The 24,538-nt window shown below is 39.3% G+C and overlaps 2 protein-coding genes across 4 annotated transcripts; both read right to left on the bottom strand.

The window, feature by feature from the left end:
* Positions 1-53: 53 nt before the first annotated feature.
* On the bottom strand, positions 54-5,926 carry LOC111410543 (phosphatidylinositol/phosphatidylcholine transfer protein SFH8-like). 3 transcript variants are annotated; one of them, XM_023040943.1, is made up of 15 exons: positions 5,832-5,926; positions 5,653-5,733; positions 4,101-4,407; positions 3,435-3,534; positions 3,034-3,300; positions 2,823-2,900; positions 2,630-2,731; positions 2,478-2,527; positions 2,263-2,362; positions 2,066-2,161; positions 1,854-1,967; positions 1,300-1,432; positions 737-1,140; positions 484-558; positions 54-271 (listed from the first exon to the last, which is right to left on the bottom strand). In XM_023040943.1, the coding sequence occupies exons 2-15, from the start codon at positions 5,684-5,686 to the stop codon at positions 251-253; spliced, it is 1,881 nt and encodes a 626-aa protein (XP_022896711.1). In that variant the 5' UTR covers positions 5,687-5,733; positions 5,832-5,926; the 3' UTR covers positions 54-250. The 3 variants fall into 3 exon arrangements, with proteins under 3 accessions (XP_022896711.1, XP_022896710.1, XP_022896712.1); XM_023040942.1 differs by having other exon boundaries at positions 5,653-5,914; XM_023040944.1 differs by having other exon boundaries at positions 737-1,125; positions 5,653-5,912.
* A 6,965-nt stretch (positions 5,927-12,891) lies between these two features.
* LOC111411413 lies at positions 12,892-14,285 on the bottom strand. Its single transcript, XM_023041948.1, has 3 exons — positions 14,084-14,285; positions 13,425-13,714; positions 12,892-12,921 (listed from the first exon to the last, which is right to left on the bottom strand). Exons 1-3 carry the CDS (start codon positions 14,283-14,285, stop codon positions 12,892-12,894), a joined length of 522 nt encoding a protein of 173 aa, XP_022897716.1.
* Positions 14,286-24,538: the final 10,253 nt, after the last annotated feature.

Genomic DNA, 24,538 nt, shown 5'->3' with positions numbered 1-24,538 from the left:
CTGGTGTAGTCTTCAGCTTTTCTTTAGTGTGGAAGCAGGTCTATAGCGATAAAGATTTGCAATGAATATCTATAATTTCGAACATCAGTCAAAAATATCTCAAAATAATCAAATTTAAACCACACTTCAGAGTTCCTCTCAACATTTTGTGTAAAGAAATCTTCAAGATTCTCCACATGGTTAACGACAGTCACATCAAATACAACCGCATACATTCTCAACCCCCATGTTCATCGTATTAGACAAGTCCTTACCAGCAAAACTTCTTTTTCTGTGAAACAAAGAAGCAGAAATATTAGCAACAGACATGAGAGATTTGAGTTTTAAAGCACGTCCTCCAAAGGAAAGGTAACAGTAGTTTTGGAAAGTCAGCTCTCTTATGAAAAAAGCGAGTTTGAACTGAAAATCTCCTAAAGAACTACATGAATTTATACTCGTATTTTTCATTTCAAGAAGACAGGAACAAAGATCGAATTAAATCACCTGCAACTTGGATTCTTCTTGACTGTCTATATATGCAAGCAGCTCCTCTTGCCTCATCAAAGCCTCATGCAGAGCCTGCTCAGCAGAAACACAATTTATCATCAATTTAGTTACCTAAAAATAAGTGGTCTATCTTATCCAGACTCAATAATATTTGTCCCCCACACAAATGTACACGTGATAACCGTGTCAAAAAGTTTTCCTCGGCCACGTGGAACCAAATTGTACCCAATGTTGCAAATTATAAAAATACCTTTTTGGTGGCGATTAACTCAGCTTCTAGGGCATCAACTCGGCAAACGGCAGCGTTGAGCAGTTCTTCTTTCTCGTGAGGCATCTGTGATGGCTTTTCTTGAAGAGTATTCACCTTCTCTTCAAGCTCTCCCAACCTCTTTAAAACAGAAGATAGAAGTTCAGCTTCTGTAAATTGTGGAGTTGGTGAAGGTGGTCGAAACTCTTCCTTTGTACTCGTGTCTAAGGAAAATTCTTGAATTGTTTGCTTGTGATGCGATGATGCATCAGGCAATTTCTTGGTGCCACGGCATGATAGTGTACGGAAGAACACAAAAAGGGTCATGAAGAAGGCCAGAAGAGCTGCCAATATGCGAGCAGAAAGCCCTTCTGGGGCCTTTTGAGATGTTTCTGTATTTAAAAATTCTACAAATTAAAAGTTTGTAACAAAGTCAATGTTTCATATGGGACAGACAAAACAGAAAAGGGCAAAAGGTCTCTATTGCATTCCAATTTTAAAGTTTAACACCGAGGCGTGGAGACAATTGTGAAAGTAAAATCTAGAAATATACATTACAAACTAACCTTTAGTAATAAAAGGCTTCGGAAGGGATGGTTGCTTCTTCCATCCAAAATCAACCGCCTTGTCAACCATGGGAACATACTCGTCATACCCTGACAAGTTCCCAACAGAGCTAGATGTTCCAATAGCCTTAGCCTGAGAAATGAGTTAAACATTACATGAAATTGTCAAGAGAAATAATCAATCAGTAATTGTGGGGAACTGATAATTATTAATAGTCAAAGGTATAAATAATCAATGCATATGGAGTTTTTGCAAGATAGATGGGAGTCATAACACTGTTTACATACATCATGATATTGTAAATAACAGGAACCTTAATTTTGACCAAAAATCTTATATTGAGGAGACATGGAACAGAGTCGAATCCTTATTCACTTACAAATTACAATGTATCAACAATTTTTATCTGCTTGGAATGTACTTCCATTTATATCGATGTCAACTAAAATCTCTCTTGGAACTTCGAAAGAATAAGAATGACTAAGTTCAAAATTTGCAAAATCTACAACCAAAATAATATAACTAATAATGAAGTTCACAGGCTTGGTCATACCTCCTCACGAACTGGAGTCAACCGAAGATGTGAATAATTCCTAAAGGCTTTTGGAGCAGCAATATCTTCAGCTTCAGAACCAGACTCGGCAGTAGACGTATCACTGCTTTTTACCTGCTTCAACAACCAAATAAACATAAGATTTTGCTTAAATCCGACGTGCTGAGGAGTTTCAGTGCCCAACTCATAAAGAAAAGCCACCGAGACCGTACCATCGAGTAGAGTGGATTAGCATAAATGATCTTCCCCTCGCTGTTAAGAACTTTAAAAACCTGCCTAGCACGTTGTGCTTCACCATTAAGCACCATCTGCGACACAATGAAAACAATAATCTTTTCAAAGTCAGAGAAAACTATAATAATGAAAATTATAGATATTTCATTTTATATCAATTCAATATTATTAGAACCTTTAAAATCCCTGGATTCTTCCATGGCCCTTTATCTGAATGAAGGCAGCCTCCTTGATCTGCACAGGTACACATTCCACCCAAGAATTCTGGCAACTCACTGCATGAACCCAAAATTTTAATTTCAAAAACATTAAAAAGAAAAGATATGATCCTTCCGTTAAAAGCAATATAATAAGCCATATTTTCCTCATAATAATTTCCACCCCCTTCACCTGGCATCTATTATTTCAAGCAACTTGTTCTGGTATTTGTTTCCAAGAACCTGTGAGATATTCCAAAAGTTGAGAGAGAACTATAAGTTAACCAGCCGTTCAAATGAGAAAAGTGCTGCTTCCAAATGAGAAAAGAAGAATCATTGACATACATGAATCTTAGTAGTGGTCCTGGGATCTAGAAAACCTTTTACAGTACTCCACAGTAGCCTAAAGCCTGGACCAGCATTGATGATAAACATTTGATGAAGTGTCTGCAGCAATTAAAAGGCACAATCTTTTAGTTTCTAAGGTTCCTCAAAACCTGATAGAACTGATTGAGTTAAAAAAAAATCTAAAAGTTACTTCAGGATAATTATCTCCATCTATCTTCTGGAGCTGCATAATGAGTTCCCGTGCACTCTTAGTGAAGTTTTTCAAGCCCTAAAATAAACACCAGAAATATATAGGGTAAAAAACACAACAAAAATTATTTATCAAACTAATAAAAGATGTGTGCGCACACACACAAATTGTGATAAATAAACAAACAATAGTAAAACAGCATGTAACATACCACACCGTGGACATCCAAAATCGTCGTGCTTGAATCAATATGTCTTTTGGCAGCAATTCTACAAGCCGGGAACTTAATGGCAAAGCATTTCTCAAACTCCCTGACATGGTACTTTATGTAACGGTCCATCGTTGTAACTTGCATAAGTTTGTTGGGATGGACTTCTCCCAGTCTTTCAATGTATACAGGCCTTCCCTCTTTATCAACTCCATGATAACCATGGGGATAATAATTCAAAACTTCATTCAACTCTTTAAATTCAAAATCCTGAAGAAGACAAGAATTGATTAAAAAATTTGACCAAAGCAGCAAAGCTAAAACTGGGCGACAGAAGAGTAAAACCCAAAGATTGTCAAGCAATTTGGCTTTGTTACTTCAGTGAACATCTTGGATCTAATTACCTCCATAATTGTGTCGGTCCCAAAATCTTTCCTCCACTGAATCATATCGGCCCACATGCGCTTCGCTTTTTCAATATCAAATTTCCTTGCTTTCAAAAACCTGCAAGCAATTCCTTAAGCAGCCTCTAAAACATAAAAATAAAAATAAAAGGAATTGTTGCTGAATCAGAAGGCAAGAAAGGCAAATCTTTTTGTCCACCACGAATTCAAAACCATTATTACAGAATTTTGCATTCCAGAATATGCTGATGATTTTATGTTTACACGTTTCATAGTCAGTTTGTCCATTAACTTTTTGAAGAATTACTGGAAGTTTACAAGAGATATTCATCTTGCAGTTATGATCTTTACTTTTCCTCTAGTTACAGGAAACACAAAACATATCAGAAAATACAAAAAGCTATTCTTAAACCTGAGGCACCAACTATACCATATTGGCATTGCGCAAAAAAAAAAATCCCACTAATCGATGAAGGGAGGCTCATGTAATATTCTGAATTTAAATGTGGCCGGTAAATCAGGCATGTGGTCGTATTTAATTACCTCATTAGTAATGGGATGAGTGAATACCATGTAAAGTATATGACATATCCACAATGTATTTATGGCTTCCCTCAATAAAAGTGTGAATTTAACTATAGGTAGGAACAGCAAAGGAATATTAACCTCAACATGATATGATAATCATCAAGCTTGTCTGGCAATAACTCATCCAATATCAAACCTTGTCGAAATGATTCGACAGCTTGCAGCTCCTCAGCATCCCGGATATCCTCAATTGAAACAGCGCTGACTCGGCCATTGCTCTTTCTTCTATTGCCCTTCTTCTTCTTGAGAGAATGCTTGAACTTTGTTGAGGCATTCAGTGCTTTCTTCTTCAGGGAACCAATCTTTGTCCTTCTTTCATCCTCAGAATTCTCAAAATCAGATTTTCTTTCTCTTCTCTCATCAGCACCTGAAGACCCCTCAAAGCCTGTTCCATAAAAAACATGAATACAAGAAAGTCATTTTAAGAAACAGAAATTCACTGAATCATTTGTACTACATTCTACTCGGAGTTACCAAAAACACCAAAAAACCCATAGCAAATCATGAGTAGGGACAACTGTTCTGAAATTCGGTACACTAGCAACTTGGAACATTAAATTTGGAGATCCAATTGTTCACTGGCATAGCTTCCCTTCCTTGGACATTTATGAATTAAATACGTTGAAATGAAAGCTAGTCAACAAAATAGCATTTGTAAGAAGTTTGATAGCACTCAATTTTATCAGTGGTTTATACACTATTATAAGCTTCCATTACATTGACATTTTAATCGTCAACAATTATTGGTTAAGGTATATAACTAACCCCAGCATTCCATGTTTTCACAATGTAGTGGACTGTGATCCCAATCTCGCCAAGTGGCGTTGATTCTGCATTGTCAAGACTAATCTGTCTAATCTTAATATCTCACTACCAACCATCTTGGCCCTTGATGACTGAACCAATCTTATATTCATGACTATATAAAAGACCAGCTATCTCCAGGTTTTTCAAATTGCCCAACTGATAGTTTCACCTATGCAATAAAATGGCTAAAATACATATCAGGATTTAAATTTAACCAATTACTGAAACAAGGGTCTGGCTGTCGAAACCTCCTCGAAATTCAATAGTAGCAACGACATTCAAAACTACGACCACAATAGCATTTCCATCAGGGCGAACAACAACAGAGAACAGAAAAATCTAAAGACCCTGTAGAAATATACAATCTTCCAGCTCTGGCCAACAGAATGTACAAGAAAACATCAAAAGGGAAAAGGGGGATTCGAGAACTGAATTCCCATTTCATATTTCTAAAGTACCTCTGGAAATATAAATAAAAGCTCCACTGAAAAAACAATGCCCCGTGATTTTGCACCCTAAAACTTCTTTCTGATAAAGAATAGAAAGCATAATGAAGTACATTATTATTTGCCCAAAATCTTTTTCTTTTTTCTTGGTTTCTTTTGAAAGCCTATGGTTACCATAAATCATGCGAAAAAGAAAGTTAAATTGGTCAAAAAAGTGCCGAGAAGCATAATACACGTCCAATTATAGGGATCACGCACACATTGAGTAAACACTAAAAAGCCTAGTTTTATCGAATTCAACAAAATCACAATCAATTAGCCGTCAATGCAGTTCAAAAGCAACAAAGAAATCAATTACAACAGGAAATTTCACTTACAAGGTCTCGCAAACCGATCCAAGGGTCCAGACATCGCTAATTCTCGATCGTCAAAACCCTCTCAAAATCTTGAGGATTGATCTATCAATCAAACACAATCAATTTGCTGTACAATCAGTAATTTTAAAACCTCGAGTTAATTCAGATCGAAAATTCAATTATTTTCTTCAAATATAAACCTTGAACTTGTCAAGAAGTTAGTTGAACGGTGATAAGCTGAAATAGAACAAAAAGAAATAGGAGGAACAAATTCCAGGTAAAAAGTAGGAAAGAGAGAAATGGATATTATTGAAAGGTAATTAGTACAAATCTCCTTATTTTTAATGTTATCAGGTAAAATGTCATTATCTTTTATTTTTTTGTCATTTTCACCTTACTTTCACATTTTATTGAAAAAATCATCATTTTTATCAAATTTCTCATTTTATAAAAATAACCCCAATTTAAATAAAACAATAAAAAAAAAAGTTAAAGAATAAATTATAATCATACTTTCAAATTTTTTTAAAAAGTATAAATGAGTTCAAATAAATTATTAAAAGGATAATTTGAGCAAAACGTCCATATCTTTTAATATTATTGTACAAAACGTCAATACCTTTTATTTTTTGACATTTTCACCCTTATTTTATATTTCATTTTGAAAATCGTTATTTTCATCCATTTTTTCAATTAAAAGCTATAAAATGATAAATATGCACTCCTCTTTAAATAAATAAAAAAAGAAAAGATAAATAACAAATTGTAATTATATTCCCAAATTTTTCAAAAAAGTATAAATAAATTTCAAATAAATAATTAAAAATAAAATGATTTTTATTTTTTAAGAGAAGGGTATATTGTCATTTTACAGCTTTTAATTAAGAAAATTGATAAAAATAATGATTTTCGCCATGAAATATAAAAATAAGGTTGAAAATGTCAAAAAATGAAATGTATGGACTTTTGTATAATAATAATGAAAGATAAGGACGTTTTGTGCTATATACCCCTTTAATAATTTATATGGACTCATTTGTAATTTTTTTAAAAGTTTTAGAGTATGATTGCAATATATTCTTTAACTTTTCTTTTTTATTATTTTATTTAAATAGGATGTATATTTGTCATTTTACACGAAAAATTTGATGAAAATGATGGTTTCCACAATAAATGATGAAAGTAAGGGTGAAAATGGCAAAAAATAAAAGGTAAGGACGTTTTGCACAATAATATTGAAAGTTAATGACATATTATGCTAATTACCCTCTATTGAAATAAATAAAATTACATAAACCGAAATAAATAAATAAGTGTACTTATCACTGGATTAGTTGAGTGTCGACGGCTTTGGATAGTGAGTTGTGGATGAGGTTATTGAGTAGTGGGACCTAGAGGATAGGAGGACACGTGTCAGGAGGATCACCTTGTGCGGCGACAACGAGACTCGAATAGGAATTTGTCTACAGTGGTTGAATGAATAGTGATTGAGTAATGATTTAGTTTCTAGGCCGTGATTTTGAATTGTATTGTGCTACAAACAAATCGTGGGTTTGTATTTTGTATGACAATGAGTTGGGACAGGTCGAGTTAATAATGGGACATGATTAGGCACGTGAGTGTTTTCCTCTAGAGGGAAAATCAACTAGGTTACACAGCAAACCTAAGATATTATTATGACAAAGGATGACCAAAATTCAGAACTCCGATCTTCTCTACAAGTAAAATTGTTGTGAGCAGTCTAAACTTTGATCGTTATTTCTCCCAATTATGTTCTAGATGACGTCCACTACCTCGAAGTCAAAAGTAGCGCAAAAGCCTGAACTAAATGCATTTTGAAATAGTAAATTGATGCAGAATGTTTGGTTAAAAAATAATGAAAATTTTTATATTTGTATGTAATATTATTTTATTGAAAAATGTGTTATTGAAAAGAAGAAAAAAAAATATGTTTTAAAAATGATGGAGATCAAACAAGGGCTAAGATTATGCCCACAAAAATATTTTATTAATTAGATTATTCAATTTCTGATTAATAAGTATTGTAATCACTATAATTATGTGATTAAAATACGTAATAACGATAAATATGTGAATAAAACTAATGTTTAATTTTTATTGAAAAACAATAAGAACTTTTTAATAAGGTTCGACGAATAGAACTTTAGGCCGTATCCAATCCTGCACAAAAATTTGAGATAAGTTTCATATTAATTTGCAAATAATCTTGCACTAAATAGAAAATATTCTTAAACCTATTACATCAAAAGTTGCACCAAATGAACAATGTTTAATCATTTTCTTCATTTTTTCATTCTTAACAATTTATTTATTTGAAAATTTATTTATTTATTAATTTACTATTACTAACTAAATAATTACGTTTAATTAACGAAAATATTGAATTCATTCCTCGATTATTATTGTATAACCAAAATATTATATATTGAATTCGTTAACAAAAATACTAATTAATTACATTTCATGAATAATTTTAAAATTTTTCGAATACTTTTATTTTAATTCATTCCTTGAATGTTATTGATTATATGTGTTGACCTCGAGAATTGGACCCTCCACGTGGCCAACGGATAGTTACTCCACGTAATCCTCCCTGCGGATAACAATGCACGATCAGAAGCACACAGTCGGAATCAGCGATGGTGGTGGTGGCCGTATACACTCCGATGGTCAAGTCAGCGTTGAATGATCAGAACAGTGCTCAAGTTGTGCAAGAGAGTGGGGAGAAGAATATATATTTCTTAGTATGGAGGGCTAAATTGTGTGTCATTACCTTTGTCTCTTGCCAAACCTTGGGTATTTATAGACATAGAGCACCGTTGGATATGGAACACATGTATGCATCTGACGGTGTGAGGCGTCCGCTCATAGACGTCAATCAACCGCATGTAGAGTGGACGGGCAATTAGTTCTTCTGAGTTGAGTTGACATAAAGTCGATATATCACATCAACTAGATCTATGGAGATGTCACATCAATTGATCCTTGGAAGCAGAGGAGATGTTGACAGATATCTTTTTGACAGTGGCGACAGAGAGATTTGGTAAAGGGGTACCTCGGAGTGCCCAACGCTTTGAAGTTGAGGGACACTTCGGTTACTTCGGTGGATCCGCTCTTCACCTTACAGCATGTCACGTTGAGGTCGTCGGGAATGGGCATTACTTCGGAACCACTTCGGATGGATACCTGTCACTTCGGAGAGTGGTGTGACTGTTGTTCCGAAGTGGTTGCTTAGGGATGTAACAGTGGTTCCCCAAGTTCAGGCACGAATATTTATATTATGGGTGGACTTGTTTTCCCGATTGTGTATGCTGGCCTTAGAGTAAGTATTGTGGATTCTGATAGAGTGTGAAAGGGTGAAGTGAGCAAATGTGCCGAACACATGTTGGCCGAGGCAGAGTGGTAGCCGAGGAGATCTGGGCAGGGCACCCTCTCGTTTGGTCGTTTCGTGATGAGCCTTCAGTGTTCCACCAAGTCGTATGAGTTGTGATTCCGCTGGGGAGAGGAGCTCATCTGCTAGCGTTGTGTTGACCCAAATGGGAGACGCGTTGGAGGATGGCTAGAGCTTTGTAAAGTTTAAGAGGGAGCGCAGCAACCAAGGTGATGACCTATAGGGATTTGCGTCAGGTGCGTCGAAGCTTGTTAAGCTGGTTTAAGGGCTCAACTTTCCACCGATGCGCTGACCCACAGGGGACGATACGTTGAGAGATGGCTAAAACTTTGTAAAGCTTAGGAGAGAAGGCAACGTCCGAGGCGATGACCCACAGGGATCTCCACGTCAGGTACGTTGAAGCTTTGTAAAGCTAGGGAAGAGCTTATCTGCTACCGATGAGCTGACCCATAGTGGACGACCCGTTGAGAGATGACTAAAGCTTTGTAAAGTTTAGGAGGGAACGCAACGTCCAAGGCGATGACCCACATGGATCTCCGCGCTAGGTGGATCGAAGCTTAATAAAGTTGGGTGAAGAGCTCATCTGCTACTGATGCGCTGACCTACAAGGGACGACGCGTTGGGAGATGACTAAAGCTTTGTAAAGCTTAGGAGGGAACGCAACGTCCGAGGCGATGGCCCGCTGGGATCTCCGTGTCAGGTGCGTTGAATCTTTGTAAAGCTAGGTGAAGAGCTCATCTGCTATCGATGCGTTAACCCACAGGGGATGACGTGTTGGGAGATGGCTAAAGCTTTGTAAAGCTGAGAAGGGAACGAAACGTCCGAGGCGATGACCCACAGGGATCTCCGCGTCCGGTGCATCGAAACTTTGTAAAGCTAGGTGTTTCATCCGAGGCGTATTGGGATGGACTGTCTCTAACTTGAAGCGTCTTATTATGATGTTAATCGATGTGACAGCTGTCGCGTATTTCTAAGATGACAGTTGGATGTGCTGCCTGTTCCCAAAAAAGGCTGCTGCGGCAACTTATTGTTGACGGCTGTTGTTTGTTCGAGACGACGCGTTTTATGCATGCGTGAGGGGCACAGTCAGATCTTGGGCGTTGATCAAATCTGGCGTTTCATTTCAACGATCCAGATTTGTGACAAGATGAACGGCCTAGATTGACATCGTTTGAATTCAACAGTGAGGATCGTATGGGGTTTCCAATAAAAGGAGGACTTGAGCTTTTTGAGAGGTTTCCACTTTTATGCAATCAAACTCTTTGCTCTAAAAAATTTTTTAGCGATTTTCGACGGTGTTTGAAGGTTTTCCGATCTCTTTGTGATCTCCGACGAGTTTTAGGAGTTGGTCTTGGATCTTCCCGGCGTTAGGGCACCCATTCCGGTTGATTTTCGTAAGTATTCTCTAGTTTTTTCGCAATTCTCTCTGAAAAAATATGGCCTCTGAGGGTAGCGGGTCGTCCGGGAGGGAGTTGGACATAGTGAGGGTTGACCAGCCAATATTGGCGACCTCCTCGAAAATATCCGAGGCGATATTAGGAGGGGAAAACATTTAGAGACGACCTGATAGTCCAGTAGACACTTCCATACACTGGGGGCTTCGGACTACCCTTCTAAATTGAAGTCTTTCAACCTTGAGAGGCTAAGAAGGGAGTATAGGATCCCAGACGGTGTGGACCTGATTTTACCGGAGCCAGACGAGCGGGCATGTTACCCTAGGTCGAGATGTGTGGCCATTAGTGAGGCTATTCTAGGGCGGGACTTAAGTTACCCATCCATCCATTCTTTAGGTATGTCTTGAAGTCGTATGGTTTAACTCCGACCCAGTTAAACCCAAATTCTTGGAGCCAAATGGTCGGGTCGTGGATGCTTTAGAAGGAGTCGTCTTATGGGATGGAGATGTCTTTTCATGTTTTCCAAACCCTCTACATTCCTAAGGTAGCAGCGGAGGGTGATAGGACCAGGGGATGGTATTATCTGACCTCATGGGGTTCTCACACTCCATTCGTGCTCGATCTGCTGAGCTCCATTAAGGATTGGAAGAGCTCGTGGTGCTGGGCTTCTGAGAGATGGGATACAATGGAGGGGGACCTCTTGGCGCCTCTTATGGTTCCCACCAAGTATTCAACACTCAGTGAGTACTGAAGATTTTTTTGTTTTAATTACTTTAGTTCGATTGCTAACCCTGTTATTTTTTAGGCGCCCTTCCTCGGTGTGAGATTTTCGTCGAGGAGTTTGATATGATTTGCATCTTGTACCAGCTCCCCCAAAAGAGGAGGTCGTACCACGAATTGATCAGGAAGAATATTCATTTCGTTGAACACGAATTGATGGCTTCGCAAGGTAGTTTACCCGAACTAGTTGTGTTATACTGCTTTCGGAGGTCGCAACGCTAATTTTCCTTTGTTGATGCAGATGACTTTAACAAGAAGATGCCCCTCAAGCCGGACTTTAAAACAATCTAAAGGATGATGGCCGAAGCGAGGGCCCCAAAAACCTTCTCGTCGGCCTATAAACAACAGATAGAGGACCACCTGGTGTCTGCGAGCAAGAAGCTCCAGCCATTGGTCAACAAGGAGGAGTGGGAGGACCCCGAGGCCTCCCTGTTGAGGAAGGGTAAGAAGGTCGTTAGTAAAGGGGCCTTCAGTGGCCAGGCCTGTCCCATCACTTCGCCAAACAACGATCCCCACTAGGATTGCGATAAGGGAAAAAGTGGTTCCTCCCCTCGAGGCATCTGCTGCTTCTCCAGTTTTGGCCACCCCGATAGCACAAGTGCCGGGTCAGCCGAAGAGAAAGAGGGTGAGGCAGGAGAAAGAAGCGGACTTCCTCAGCACAAATGACGAGGAGCCAGTTAAGGAGGTCTTGGAGGTTCTGCTCCCGGAGATTGCCACAGTGGCACTGGTCCATAACAGGTATTGGATTGATGCGTGGAAGGATGACATGGCCTTGTGCACTGCGGAGGACTTGGTTGTAGCGATCAGTGCCAACCTCAACCAAGCCCTCAGCACTAGTATACAGCTGGAGGGTTTGGTGAAGGACCTTCGAGCCAAGAATGTGGATCTGGCTCAGCAGCTGGAGGCAAACTTTCTGCATGGAAAGGCTATGTAAGCTGCCGGGGCGAAGGCTTTAGAGGCAGAGCGTCGACGAACGGACGTAGAGGCCTAGCTGAAGAAAACCAATGCCGACGTGGAGGGGCTGAGAAAGGAGCTCCACGAAGCGAAATCCTAGATGGTAGCTCTTACTAAGCAACTTGATCACGCCATTAAGCACCATCTTTTGGCAATGGAGGCTCTGGAGGCCTCGAATAAGGAGAAGGCCGACCTAAGGCAACGGTCGAAGGCCTAGGTTGAGGAGATCGGCTCCTTCAAGGAGGAGGTAGAGGTGGCAAGGGAGTCAGCTGTGTAACATTTCATCGATCACTTCGAGGAACACCCCCTTTATGACACCTTTGCCAGCTTCTGGGCTTCGTGGAATGCCCAGGCGATGCTGGAACGCCTAAGGGAGGTTCACCCAACACTGGACATATCTGCCCTGGAAGCGGAGTTCGGTGGGCCGACTGGAGGCCGACCAGACATTACTACGGATGAGCCTGTTGAAGCTCCCCAAGCGACCGAAGCAGCCCGGGAGAAGGAGTCAGTGGTGCATGTAGATTAGGATCTTAAATGTAATGGCGCCGGCCTGTTTTGTAATCCATTCGATGTTAATGAAATTTAAATTTTTTGCAAGTGTTATTGCTTTTCCCCTTTACTTTTATGTTGAACTGTTTGTGTCGAGTAAAGGATAAGTAAATATTAAGCATCACTTACCAATAATAACCATTTGATTATAAAAGAGCTGACCCAAATAAATCACTGAAGAACTGAGACCAATTGATTAATCTATATAACATAATGAAGAACTGTGGCATTATAACTTAGAAACTTACGTTATCTTTCACTAAGACAGTTTCAGCACTTAGTAAGATAGGATGTTACAAAACTGGACAAAATGTAGATTGGTTCGAAACATACACATCACTGATAATACTTCCTCAAGTGTTCAATGTTCCACTGATGAGGCGACACCTTCCCTGCCATGTCTTCGATTTCATAAGTGTTGGGTCGGGACTCCTTACGGATGCAATAAGGACCTTCTCAATTCGGTCCAAGCACTCCGAACCCAGTTGGCTTCGATGATTGGAAGATCTTTCTGAGGACGAGGTCCCCAGACGAATTCGGTTTCTGACCTTGGAGTTGTAATAACGGGTCATCTTTCTTTGATACTTAGCCAATTTTATTCGGGACGAATCTCTCATTTCTTCAAGGAAGTGGAGTTCGTACACTCGAGCTTCATCGTTGTTGATCTCATTGAAATGTATTAGACGATAAGAGGGGATTCCCACCTCGACAGGACTCATGGCTTCGGATCCATAGATCATGAAGAAGGGTGTTTCACCTGTTGCAGTTCGACAAGTTGTTCGAATGGCCCAGAGGACATGAAAAAGCTCATTGACCCATGCCTCTTTCGAGGTGTCAAGCTTTCTTTTCAGGGTATGCTTGATAGTCTTGTTCACTGCCTCAACTTGCTCGTTGGCTTGGGGGTGATGAGGTATTGAGAAGTCCTTCCTTATGCTGAGGTCATCACACAAGTCTCGCATTTTTTTGTTATCAAATTGCCTTCCGTTGTCAGACACTAAAAAGTGGAGAATGCCAAACATGCAAATGATGTTCTTCCAGATGAACTTTATGGTGTTCGCTTCAGTGATTCTTGCTAGAGGTTTATCTTCGACCCACTTGGTGAAGTAGTCAATGGCAACGATGGTAAAAATAGCGCTTCCTCTCCCTTTTGGGAGCGAGCCAATAAAGTCAATGTCCCATTTGGCGAACGGTCACGGGCAGGTCACCACGAAGAGGCTGTGAGAAGGCTGTCTTTGAATGTCTGAGAAGCACTGACACTTGTCACATTTTTGAACAAACTGGCAAGAGCCCCTTTTCAGGGTTGGCCAGAAATAGCCTTATCGAAGTACTTTGTGGGCAAGAGTTGTTCCTCCGGAGTGGTTACCGCAGACTCCCTCATGGATCTCCCTGAGTATATACATGGCTTCTTCCCCTCCAACGCATCGGAGAAGTGGCGAGGCGAAGCCCCTTTTGTAGAGCACATCATCCTGGATAACAAAGTGAGCAGCCCTCCTCCTCAATTTCTTAGCCTCACTTTTCGAGGCTGGCAGTGATTGATCTTTAAGGTAGGCTACGATGGGTTGCATCTAAAGTGGGGTGCATTCAATCCATAGTACCTCTTCGCCTTCGGAGATGGAGGGCTTCGACAAGCGCTCAATTGGGATAATTTTTTGCAACTCTGAATCTTTGTTGCTGGCCAATTTGGACAAGGCATCAGCATGTATATTTTTAAGGCGTGGGATTTGAACCAATTCGAATCTCTCGAAGCAAGGGACTAGGTTCGGAACCAATTTCAGATACGCAACCATGCCACTGTCTTTAGCTACAAACTTTCCATTGACCTGACTTACCACAAGCTAAGAGTCGCTACTTGCTAGGAGCCTTCTGACTTGCATTTCTTTCATTAGTCTAGGCCCTGCTAGGAGGGCCTCATATTCCGTTGTGTTGTTCGAGGCTTTGAAGCTGAACTTGACTGTGCAGTTTAGCTTATGGCCCTCTGGACTTTCCAAAACGACTCCTGCCCATGAGCCAGTTTCTCCTGACGATCCATCCACAAATAGGTTCCATGTTGGAGGCTCGACGGGTTTCATTGTCGCTTCTATTTCTAGGGCTTTGGCAAACTCAGCCACATAATCTATGGGGGCTTGGCCCTTGATGGCGTTTCGGGGTCGAAACAGTAGGTCAAACTCCCTGAACTCGATTGCTCATTTTAGCAAACGGCCCAAAGCGTCTGTTCTCTGTAATACTTGTTTCAATGGAAAGTTGTTGAGCACTTCAATCGAATAGGCCTGAAAGTATGACCTCAATGATGCTGTAATAAGGGAGAGAACAAGCTTTTCCATATCTGGGTAGCGCGTCTCTGCTGTGAGTAGTGCTTTGCTAACATAGTATACCGGCAGTTGATTCGTGTTTTCCTCTCTGACAAGGACCGCGCAGACAGCTTCGTCTGAGACTGCTAAGTACAGAAGCAGGGGTTCTCGTAGTTCAGGTTTGAATAGTAGGGGTGCCTCTCCTAAGTGCTTCTTCAGCACTTGGAAGGATTCCTCACACTTACCCGCCCATTGGAATTTCTTTCCTTGCTTCAAGATTTGAAGAAGGGTAGACTCTTGTCAGTGGCCCTTGAGATGAAGTGGCTGAGTTCGGCTATCCGACCATTGAGGCTTTGGACCTCTTTTGGCTTTTGAGGTGACCTCATTTCCAGTAAGGCCCTTATCTTTTTTGGATTCGCCTCGATTCCTCTTTGGTTCACAATATACCCTAGAAATTGGCTCGAAGCTACCCCGAAGGTGCACTTGAGAGGGTTCAACTTCATTTTATACTTTCTAAGTATCTGAAAGGTCTATTCGAGGTGACTTACGTGTTCTTTCGCCTGCAGGCTTTTAACTAGCATGTTGTCTATGTAGACTTCCATATTTTTGTCAATGATCTCGGCAAACATCACATTGACTAGCCTCTGATATGTAGCTCCAATATTTTTCAATCTGCAGGGCATCACCTTATAGCAATACAACCCTCTGTGATGAACGAAGTGGATTCCTCATCAGGTCGGAACATCGGTATCTGGTTGTATCCTGAGTATGCATCCATGAAGCTCAAGAGCTCGTGTCCAGCAGTGGAGTCTACCAGTTGGTTTATCCTTGGGAGAGGGAAACTATCCTTAGGACATGCCTTATTCAGATTTGTGAAATCCACACATACCCTCCATTTCCAGCTAGCTTTCTTCATGAGGATCAGGTTGGATATCCACTTCGGATAGATGGCTTTTCTGATGAAGCCGCTGCGGCCTAATTTATCGATTTCTTTTTTGAACGCTTCATATCACTCTGAGTTGAGGGCTCGTCTTTTCTGCCGATACGGGGCGCAAGAGGAATTGATGTTAAGATGGTGGCAGTTGATCCTTGGGTCTATTCCCACCATGTTTTCGTGTTTCCATACGAAGACATCCAGGTTCCTTTTTAGGAAGTTTATCATTTCTTCTTTCATTTCGGGGGGTAGCACTTTCCCAATCCGCAAGACCTGAGTGGGGTCTTCAGGATTGGTGGAGAAAGTTTCTAATTCTTCCATTGGGGTCGCATTTGGTTCAGACTCGATGATTCGAGGATCCAACTCATCAAGAGGGTGCCCTTCTTCAGGGGCCTCTACCACGTCGACGTCTTCCTCACATTCGAAAGTATGTAATTATTCAAGGGCGTCGAGCATTTATGTATCTACGTCGGATCAGTTGGCGTCCTTTGTTAGGATGACATTAACAGTGTGGGGTTTGGATTTTCGTAGGGAGTTGAGGTAACATGCCCTCGAGCCCATTTGGTCGCGTCGAACTGTAGCAATCCCATACTCAGTTGGAAACTTCATATACAAGTAATGGATGGATGTAACTGCCCAAAGATCTTTCAAGGCAGGTCGGCCCAATACTCTATAGTAAGCTGATCTGTGGTTGACCACTAGGAACTCCATGAAGAGGTAGGCCACTAGGGGGCTGACCCCATCTTGACAGGGAGAGTAATTCACCCTCATCGGACGTTGCTTTCACCAGTAAATCCAAATAATGGGTCAGTCATGGGGATCAATTCATGTTCAATCTGCATTTTATCGAAGGTGGACCCGAACAGTATATTCACTGAGCTGCCATTGTCGACGAGCATGGGTTTGAATCCGTTTTGAGCCACTACGGCTCCTACCACTAACACATCACAATGGATGTTGTGAACTTTTTGCGCATCTTCTTGAGACAAAGTGACAAGGCCATCCTGTTGGCCTCTTGCGTCTGATTGATAATGTAGATAATCATTGGTGGATCCTTCGCTTCCCTTGTGTAGTTCCTCTGAGCGTTCCTAGTGTTGCTCTCAATGTGAGGTCCTCCAATGATTATATCAATTTCCCTAATAACCTGGCCTCCAGATAGGGCTTAATCCCTACGCCTGGACTCTGCTCTGTCCCTGGATTCTCTCCTCCGGGGTAATTGGTCTCTATATCGCCTCTCTTCCCTATTCGGAGAGGTGGATCTGCGGAGGCATTCTTCCCTCCGCGGGTTACTCCAGTTCGAGGATCGAGGAGCATCCCTATATTCACTGGTGTCGTGTCCGTAAAGTTGGTGAAAGGTACAGAACCTTGCCCTTTCCAGTGGCCTATTTGATCGCTTCTTCTTCTTTTTTCGATTGTTTGTTCCTTCGGATGGTCCTGCTTCAACACGAGCATTTTCATATGCTAGCATTGACACTGCATTTAGAGTGGCTGAAGCCAATGCCTGCCCGGATGTAAAGGCTACTGTGTAACCTGCTCGGGTCCATTGCTAGGTGACAAGGTATGCTGTTGGTCCTCGACCTACCTGCCGTTGAGGTGGAGGGAGTCCCTACGGTGCACGGTTTCGGTGGTCAATCATCTCTTCGTTGACAATCTCCACCCTCATCATTTCTACCAGTTCATCAAAGGTAGTGGGATTTTTGCTACGTATATCCCTCCATAACAAAGTGTTAATGTTGAGGCCACCTTTTAAAGCTGAAAGGGCCTATCTGTCAGTGACTTGCTCGCAATATGTGATTTCATCAGTGAATCCGGCGAGATAGCTTTTCAGTGTCTCGCCAAGAGCTTGCCTTATATCTTGTAGGCGTTGCAATGGCGCCTCTTCTTCCCTTCGTGAAAAGTATTAGTTCAGAAATACCTTCTTCAAGTCTGGCCAGCTTCTGATGCTTAGGGGTGGTAGCCTGCTATACTACACTTCTACAGCTCCGGTGAGAGTTAAATGGAAGGCCCTACATTTTAGTGCCGGTGAGGCCCCTCTGAGACTCATCTGCGTTATGTACTTAGTCAGGTGTTTCTGTGGGTCCCCATTTCCTTCATACTTTGGGATTTTAGGGGCATAAAGTTTGCAAGCACCGGGAAGTTTCGGATTTCCCTAGAGAAAGGGAGGTTGTCATCATTGTCATCAATTTCGTAGGAGTGATATGGCCCTTCAGAGCCTTCCTCCTCTGATGCATTTTGGAGAGGTGGAGCTGCCTCTTCTCGACTACCCCAATCCATTAGGTTTCTCCTTTCCCGCCTATTTCTAGGCGGAAGAGGTACTTCTTCCTGCTCTTGCCGAGCTGATCTCTGCACGGAGCGGACCCTATTGTTATTCTGCCCTATTCTGTCGAAGACACTGACAAACATTTGTGGTTCGTATTCTGGTGGGAAGTTTTCTCCTAGTGGAGGTTTTGCTGGTTGGTTCCCCTGTGCGTAGGATGTGACATCCACACCCACTTCTCTTTCAAGGGGGTGTTTCCGACGCTGACTCGAATGGCCTCGGTCAAGAGACGCAGGAATTTCTTAAGCTGGGTAAGATCCTTGAGGCATCTGGAAGCCCTGATGACCTCAAGCCTGCATGAAAAATTTATGCATTGCCACATTCTGAGCTGTAAGTCCCTCATTCCAGCAGCTATTTGAGCCATTCCTTGAGTGAGCGCTGCTATCCTGTTGCCTCGATGACGCCGGTGATGGGGTCTCCGATGCGTGACATTGGTCCTGATTATCTCTTCTTCAGAGGCATCCCTGTGCCCTTCAAAATTTGCATCTTCATTACTATAACTCATCTTATCTACCTTTTCGAGGTGTTAAGAACTTTGATTGTAAGTTGACTTTGTTCTTTTTCAAGAGCGTGCCCTTTTCAGGGTAAGTCAATGGTGTGCCGGTAGCTTTTCCCGTGAACAATGCGAAACTTTTGGACGGGAAGTTTTCCATAGACGGCGTTAATCTGTTGATCTCGAGAATTGGACCTTCCACGCGGCCAACGAATAGGTACTCCGCTTAATCCTCCCTGCGCACAACAAAGCACAGTCAAAAGCACACGGTCGGAACCAGCGGTGCTGGCGGCGACCGCATACACTCCGACGGTCAAGTCGGCATTGAATGATCGGAACAGTGCTCAAGTTGTACAAGAGAGTGGGGAGAAGAATATATATTTCTTAGTATGGAGAGCTAAATTGTGTGTGTTATTACCTTTGTCTCTTACTAAACCTTGGGTATTTATAGACATAGAGCACCGTTGGATGTGGGACACGTGCATACATCTGATGGTGTGAGGCGTCCGCTCATAGGCGTCAATCAGTTGCGTCTAGAGTGGGCAGGCAATTAGTTCTTCTAAGTTGAGTTGACATAAAGTCGATATGTCACATCAACTAGATTTATGGAGGCGTCACATCAATTGATCTTTGGAGAGAAAGGGGATCCTGAAAGATATCTTTCTGACAGTGGCGGCGGAAAGATCTGTTAAGGGGTACCTTGGAGTGCCCAACACTTAGGAGTTAAGAGACACTTCGATTACTTCAGTGGATCTGCTCTTCACCTTCCAGCGTGTCATGTTGAGGTCATCAGGAGTTGGACTAATACACTTAAAAGCAACAATTTGGTGCAAAATGGAAAAAGAAGGGCAGAAGGTACATTAGTCAATTTGGTGCTGGGTTGGAAAGAGATTGCACCAATTTTTTGGTGAAAAATGATGAAAACAGTGTAAGGGTTGGAGATGTTTTTAGCTCTTGTTTGACTCATTTTTTTAAAACTTAAATAATAATAATAATAATAATAATAATAATAATAATAATAATAATAATAATAATAATAATAATAATAATAATAATAATAATAAACTAATCATACATTTCATAGAATTCTTAACTTTTATCAATTTTTTAACTAGATATTTCATCAACTATTATCAAAATTTACTAAAACTCTATTTTTTTATCCCAACCAAACAAAAACTTAGTTTTCAATTTTCATTTGAGGATCGTATACATTTTGCAAGAGCAAAATTAATCACATATTCATGGACGGACCCACATGGGGTCAATTGACCCCACAAAAATTCCTTTTTTTTTTTAAATCTATAAATTATTCAAACCTATTGGCAAACCCTTTTTTATTAATATGTAAATTAACCAAAACTTTGTCCATTGCCAAACTCATTTGCACAAGCCCATTATTGCTCTTCACTTGTCCTACTCCAAGTCACCAAGTCTGTTATCATGTTCTCTCCAATTCTTCAAGTGGGACTTTGCCCCCAAAGCCTCACAGAGAGAAGAAATGAAGTATCAACACGGAGAATTTGAGATCGCTAATTCGCCATTCATGTTTTCGAATTTTCTCTTCTTGTGCTAATTTTAAGATTTTTTTCCATCTAGGTAAAAAAATCTACTGTCTACTTATTTGACATTTTTTTTTCCATCTGGATAGTAAATTAGGGTCCGTCCATGTCTATACTCATTGGATGTGGCTTTAGTTTTTTCTGTTAATTTGAGCCTTTAATTAGTTGTTTTTAAACTTGATATATGCAAGTGCATTTCTACTTATTGAAAATATATGTACCTTTGTCCCTTAATTTCTAGTTTGTGCCTCAGGCCCTTAGTTATCTTGATATTAAAAATATGTTTCGAAGTTCCATTGTTGTGACCTTATTTTTCCTTCATTGTAACATGTAAGTAGTCATTTTTTTCTTAATTCGAAAGTGATAAAAGGAAATTTAAATTCAAAAGGATTGATGCGTATTGTATACAAGTGAAAAAGGGAATAAATAATTTGAAGCAGTATCATAGTGGGAGTTAAGTTATTGGATTACTTTGTTTATATTTTGATGTCTAATTGACATGGCCTTAAAGAATTTTCATTTGGCTCGAATTACTTATGTATTCATGGAATTTGGCATGTTTAGGTGATAACTATCATACCAAAGAGAGAAAATTATATTCCAATGATGAAACATGGACCCATTTGTATAGCTACCAAGAACTTGTCCAAAGTAGAAATTTTAATGTGTTATAAGATTGGACAATGCATTTAAAACTGCACTTGTATATTTTAGTTGACAGGTGATTGCGGAGATATGCGTTGCTTATTCAAAAGAAATTATTATCAATTTCAAGTTTAGACATCATTCTAAATTTCAAGTAAATAATGACTTTTTCCAACTTGACTTATCTTCACTAACGATATGTTGTTTTAAAAAAATTGTATTTCAATTTTTGATCTCACGATACCAAATGTTTGACTCCATCCCCACACATATTGCCATTACGAACCTGGAAGTCATGAAATACTTGGAATACCGTTGACAAGAATTTTACGCAATCCATTGGGCTGTTGCCCAAATGCACATTGCCCATATAGCCCGGGGTAACTTTGAGAATGGCTGGAGAATTCTTCTTATTTTCCACAATAGCCTTTTCTATTAAAAGTACTACTTTACCCTTAATGAATTTATTTTCAAGATCTATCTTATATCTTTAAAGATTTATCAATCAGGCACTATATTTATATTTTTCAATCTTTTGAACACTTTTAAATATTCTTTATATTTTAATAATTTTTCAAAGATTATAGGTTGACCTTTCTTGGTTATATATCCTTTAAATAATCCTTCTGAAATTTCTTCTTGTATATTTCTATGTTTGGTTATGATATCTTCTACCTTTCTTATTTCTCTACTAGTTCCTACAGAATCAAATCCTATATTATTTCTACAATTATAATCTATATCTCTGTATATTTCTTCGATTTTTTCTTTACCAACAGGAAATATATCATCAGATTTTTTATCTAATTTAAGTAAGAACAAGACATCTTTTTCATCTAAAAATAAAATAAGATTATTATCATTAGTAGATGTGGATGCTTGTGAATTGTTCATCAAAATAATTAAATCATAAGCATGTAAGAATAAGTAAATAACTTACAGTAATCAAGTGAAAATAAATAGGTTTTCCCTCCAGTATGCTCTTATAGATGTTTTGCATATACTTAATCAATCTTCTGAATCAAGTAAAGTTTTAAAATGTTTTGAAATCATTTGGGTCCACAACTGCTTCCGCAAAAGGCTTTTCAATTAAGGTTGCATTTCTCATTCTAGAGAACTAGCCGTGTTTCCACAGACGCTATCTCACAGTATCCAGAGTCTCTGTTTTCACCTCAATCCTAGCTCTTTTCAGAATCAAGTTCCTACTTAGAACGAAATTTTAAAAGCTAACTCACACACAAGGTGCTACAAATTTTTGTTAGAAAACTGCCTTTTTCCCCTAAACCATTCATCAAATACGGGAACTTTGACATGGCTAATATCCATTCAAAATCAATGTTTTGAAAATCTTTTAAAATCTCTATCTGTACTGCCGAGGAATCATGAGAAACTTAACGAAATCCTTTTATAAAAGTTTTGTTGAACATAACAAACTTTACTTTGATATTCATAAACTGAAATTGTACATGCTTACAAACTATATTTACATACCTTTGGTACTCACCTTATGAAGTTTAGAACTTCATAAGTGATTACCTTATTACACGCTTTCCTATCTTCAAGCTATCTAATATTTTTCTGAATACAAGTGGTGTATACAGATTACAAAGGATTTCTCTCAGATATGTTTAAGAGATAAGTTATTTCGAGATATCTTCTTCCTTCCTTCATGCCCCTTTTTATAGGAGATTTTGGAATCTTATCTTGGACAGGTGTTTTCCACCTTTCTTTGTTGGGTAGCTAGGCCATCTTATCTCCACCGAATTCTTCATTGTTTTTTTGTTGGGTGGACCTCTTCTTTTGAAATTAGATGCCTTATCTTTTGAGTTTGTCTACCACTTGTAACTATTGGTGGGGAGTAGTCACAATTATAGATACTTTTCTCGTATTATCTTCTGTCTTCTAGTAGCCACAATTTTTCTTTAATAAATTTCTTTATTAAAGTAGTGATAAAGGGCTACTTTAGTCACCATTACTTTTCCATTTTTGAATCAAAGAATTCTGCAGGGAATTCTTCATCATTAAGGGATGCTTGACTCATATCTTCAATTACACAGTATTCACAATGGTGATCACTGTAATTCCAAAGTAATTTGCATAGTTCTTTAGCCATATCCTCTGATCCGTGCACTTGGTTGGATATAATTGCAGATAATAAATGATCAAAATAACAAATATCTTCTTCTTTGGTATCCATCCTTGCATTGGAATAGATAATATGATCTTCAGATGGATAAACCCATATCTTTTCTTTCTCAGTAATTATCTGAGTTACATGTTCAAATATCTCTTTATACCCTTTTGCTCGTCTGTAGGACATCATATTTAGAATATCTTGATATCCATTTTTAACAACCTTTTGATTGGTTGGTAAAAAATGTTGATTTGTGATTCCCATTTTGATCACATGGAAAGATGGATGCATATATTCAAGAATAGGATCTCACTCCATGGTTGCTGAATGAAATCTGATATATATATATATATTTGTTGTTTTAACAACTTCAGTATATCTTTTAACAGCTTTCCTGATGTTGGCTGGAAGCTGGGCTATCTCTTTGAGATCTTTGCTAGGATATATATAGAGTATATTTCCTATCTCAAAGCAATTTCGAACCCAGTTGACTGGTGCTCCTGGATAAAAATTTATCTTGTTGTATTTTGAATAGTGGAGAGTCTTCATCCACTTTCCAATCTCCAGATACCAATCTGATAAAATATTGAAAATAACAATAAAGAGTGTTACTTCTTCATGGTTATTTTTTCTGGGAATTTTTGCTTCATGGCATATCTTGACAATATCTTTTGGATCTATCCTTTCAATAGAAAGTTTAGATTGAATTTGGCTCTGTGAAGAGCTACCTTCTCTTTTGATATCTTGAATATCTTTATTATCAGTAATAGGTTTGAATATTCCCTGTGAAGGGGTTCCTATTACCTTCTTTTTTTCCCTTTATCCTCGGGGAGAGCGCTAGTATTCACAAGTCCCTGCGAAGGGATACTAGTCTTAGTACAAGTAACTTCTGCCTCAAGGGCTATATTTTTTCCTCGAAAGCTATCTTGGATATTTTGAATTTGAGTTTCCAAATAGGAAACTTTTATCTCAAGTATTTGGACTTTCGTCCTTAGATGTTCTAGCTCCATCCCTGCTAAGATAATCAGGTAGAAAGTTAATTTTTCCTTTAATATATTCAATATCAAATTCGAAGTATGAAAACCAAATTTGTATTCTAATAATATATCTATTAGCAATAGATGGATCAACATTATTTTTCAAAAATGCTTTAACTTGAGTATTGTCAGTTCTAATCAAGAACTTCTTTGGTAGTAAATAATCTTCATATTTTTGAACTCCTCTTTTTACAGCAATGAGTTCTTTTCTGTTCGTCTCATATCTTGTTTCAACTTCTTTGAATGTTCCTGATGTATATCCTGCAAGTATTTCGGAGCAAGAACAGTCTTTTTCACATTTATATTTTTTATGATTCTTTTTAACCTTTAACACTCTCCCCAATAATAATCTGAAGCATCAGTTTCCAGGATAAAGAAATCTCCTTCTTGTGGTATTACAAGTTTGGG

This window comes from Olea europaea, chromosome 15 (assembly GCF_002742605.1).
Source record: "Olea europaea var. sylvestris chromosome 15, O_europaea_v1, whole genome shotgun sequence".
Lineage (NCBI taxonomy): Eukaryota > Viridiplantae > Streptophyta > Magnoliopsida > Lamiales > Oleaceae > Olea > Olea europaea.
This window is presented reverse-complemented; position numbering and strand designations above follow the sequence as displayed.

Coding starts and splice junctions, on each gene's coding strand:
- LOC111411413 (XM_023041948.1), bottom strand. CDS start 14,285: ATGCAACCCATCGTAGCCTACCTTAAAGATCAATCACTGCCAGCCTCG. Junction 13,715..14,083: donor GATCCATGAGGGAGTCTGCG/GTAACCACTCCG, acceptor TCCACTTTTTAG/TGTCTGACAACGGAAGGCAA. Junction 12,922..13,424: donor AAGCCATGAGTCCTGTCGAG/GTGGGAATCCCC, acceptor TATGTTATATAG/ATTAATCAATTGGTCTCAGT.
- LOC111410543 (XM_023040943.1), bottom strand. CDS start 5,686: ATGTCTGGACCCTTGGATCGGTTTGCGAGACCTT. Junction 2,901..3,033: donor TTTTGGATGTCCACGGTGTG/GTATGTTACATG, acceptor TGTTTATTTTAG/GGCTTGAAAAACTTCACTAA. Junction 2,363..2,477: donor CTTGAAATAATAGATGCCAG/GTGAAGGGGGTG, acceptor GGGTTCATGCAG/TGAGTTGCCAGAATTCTTGG.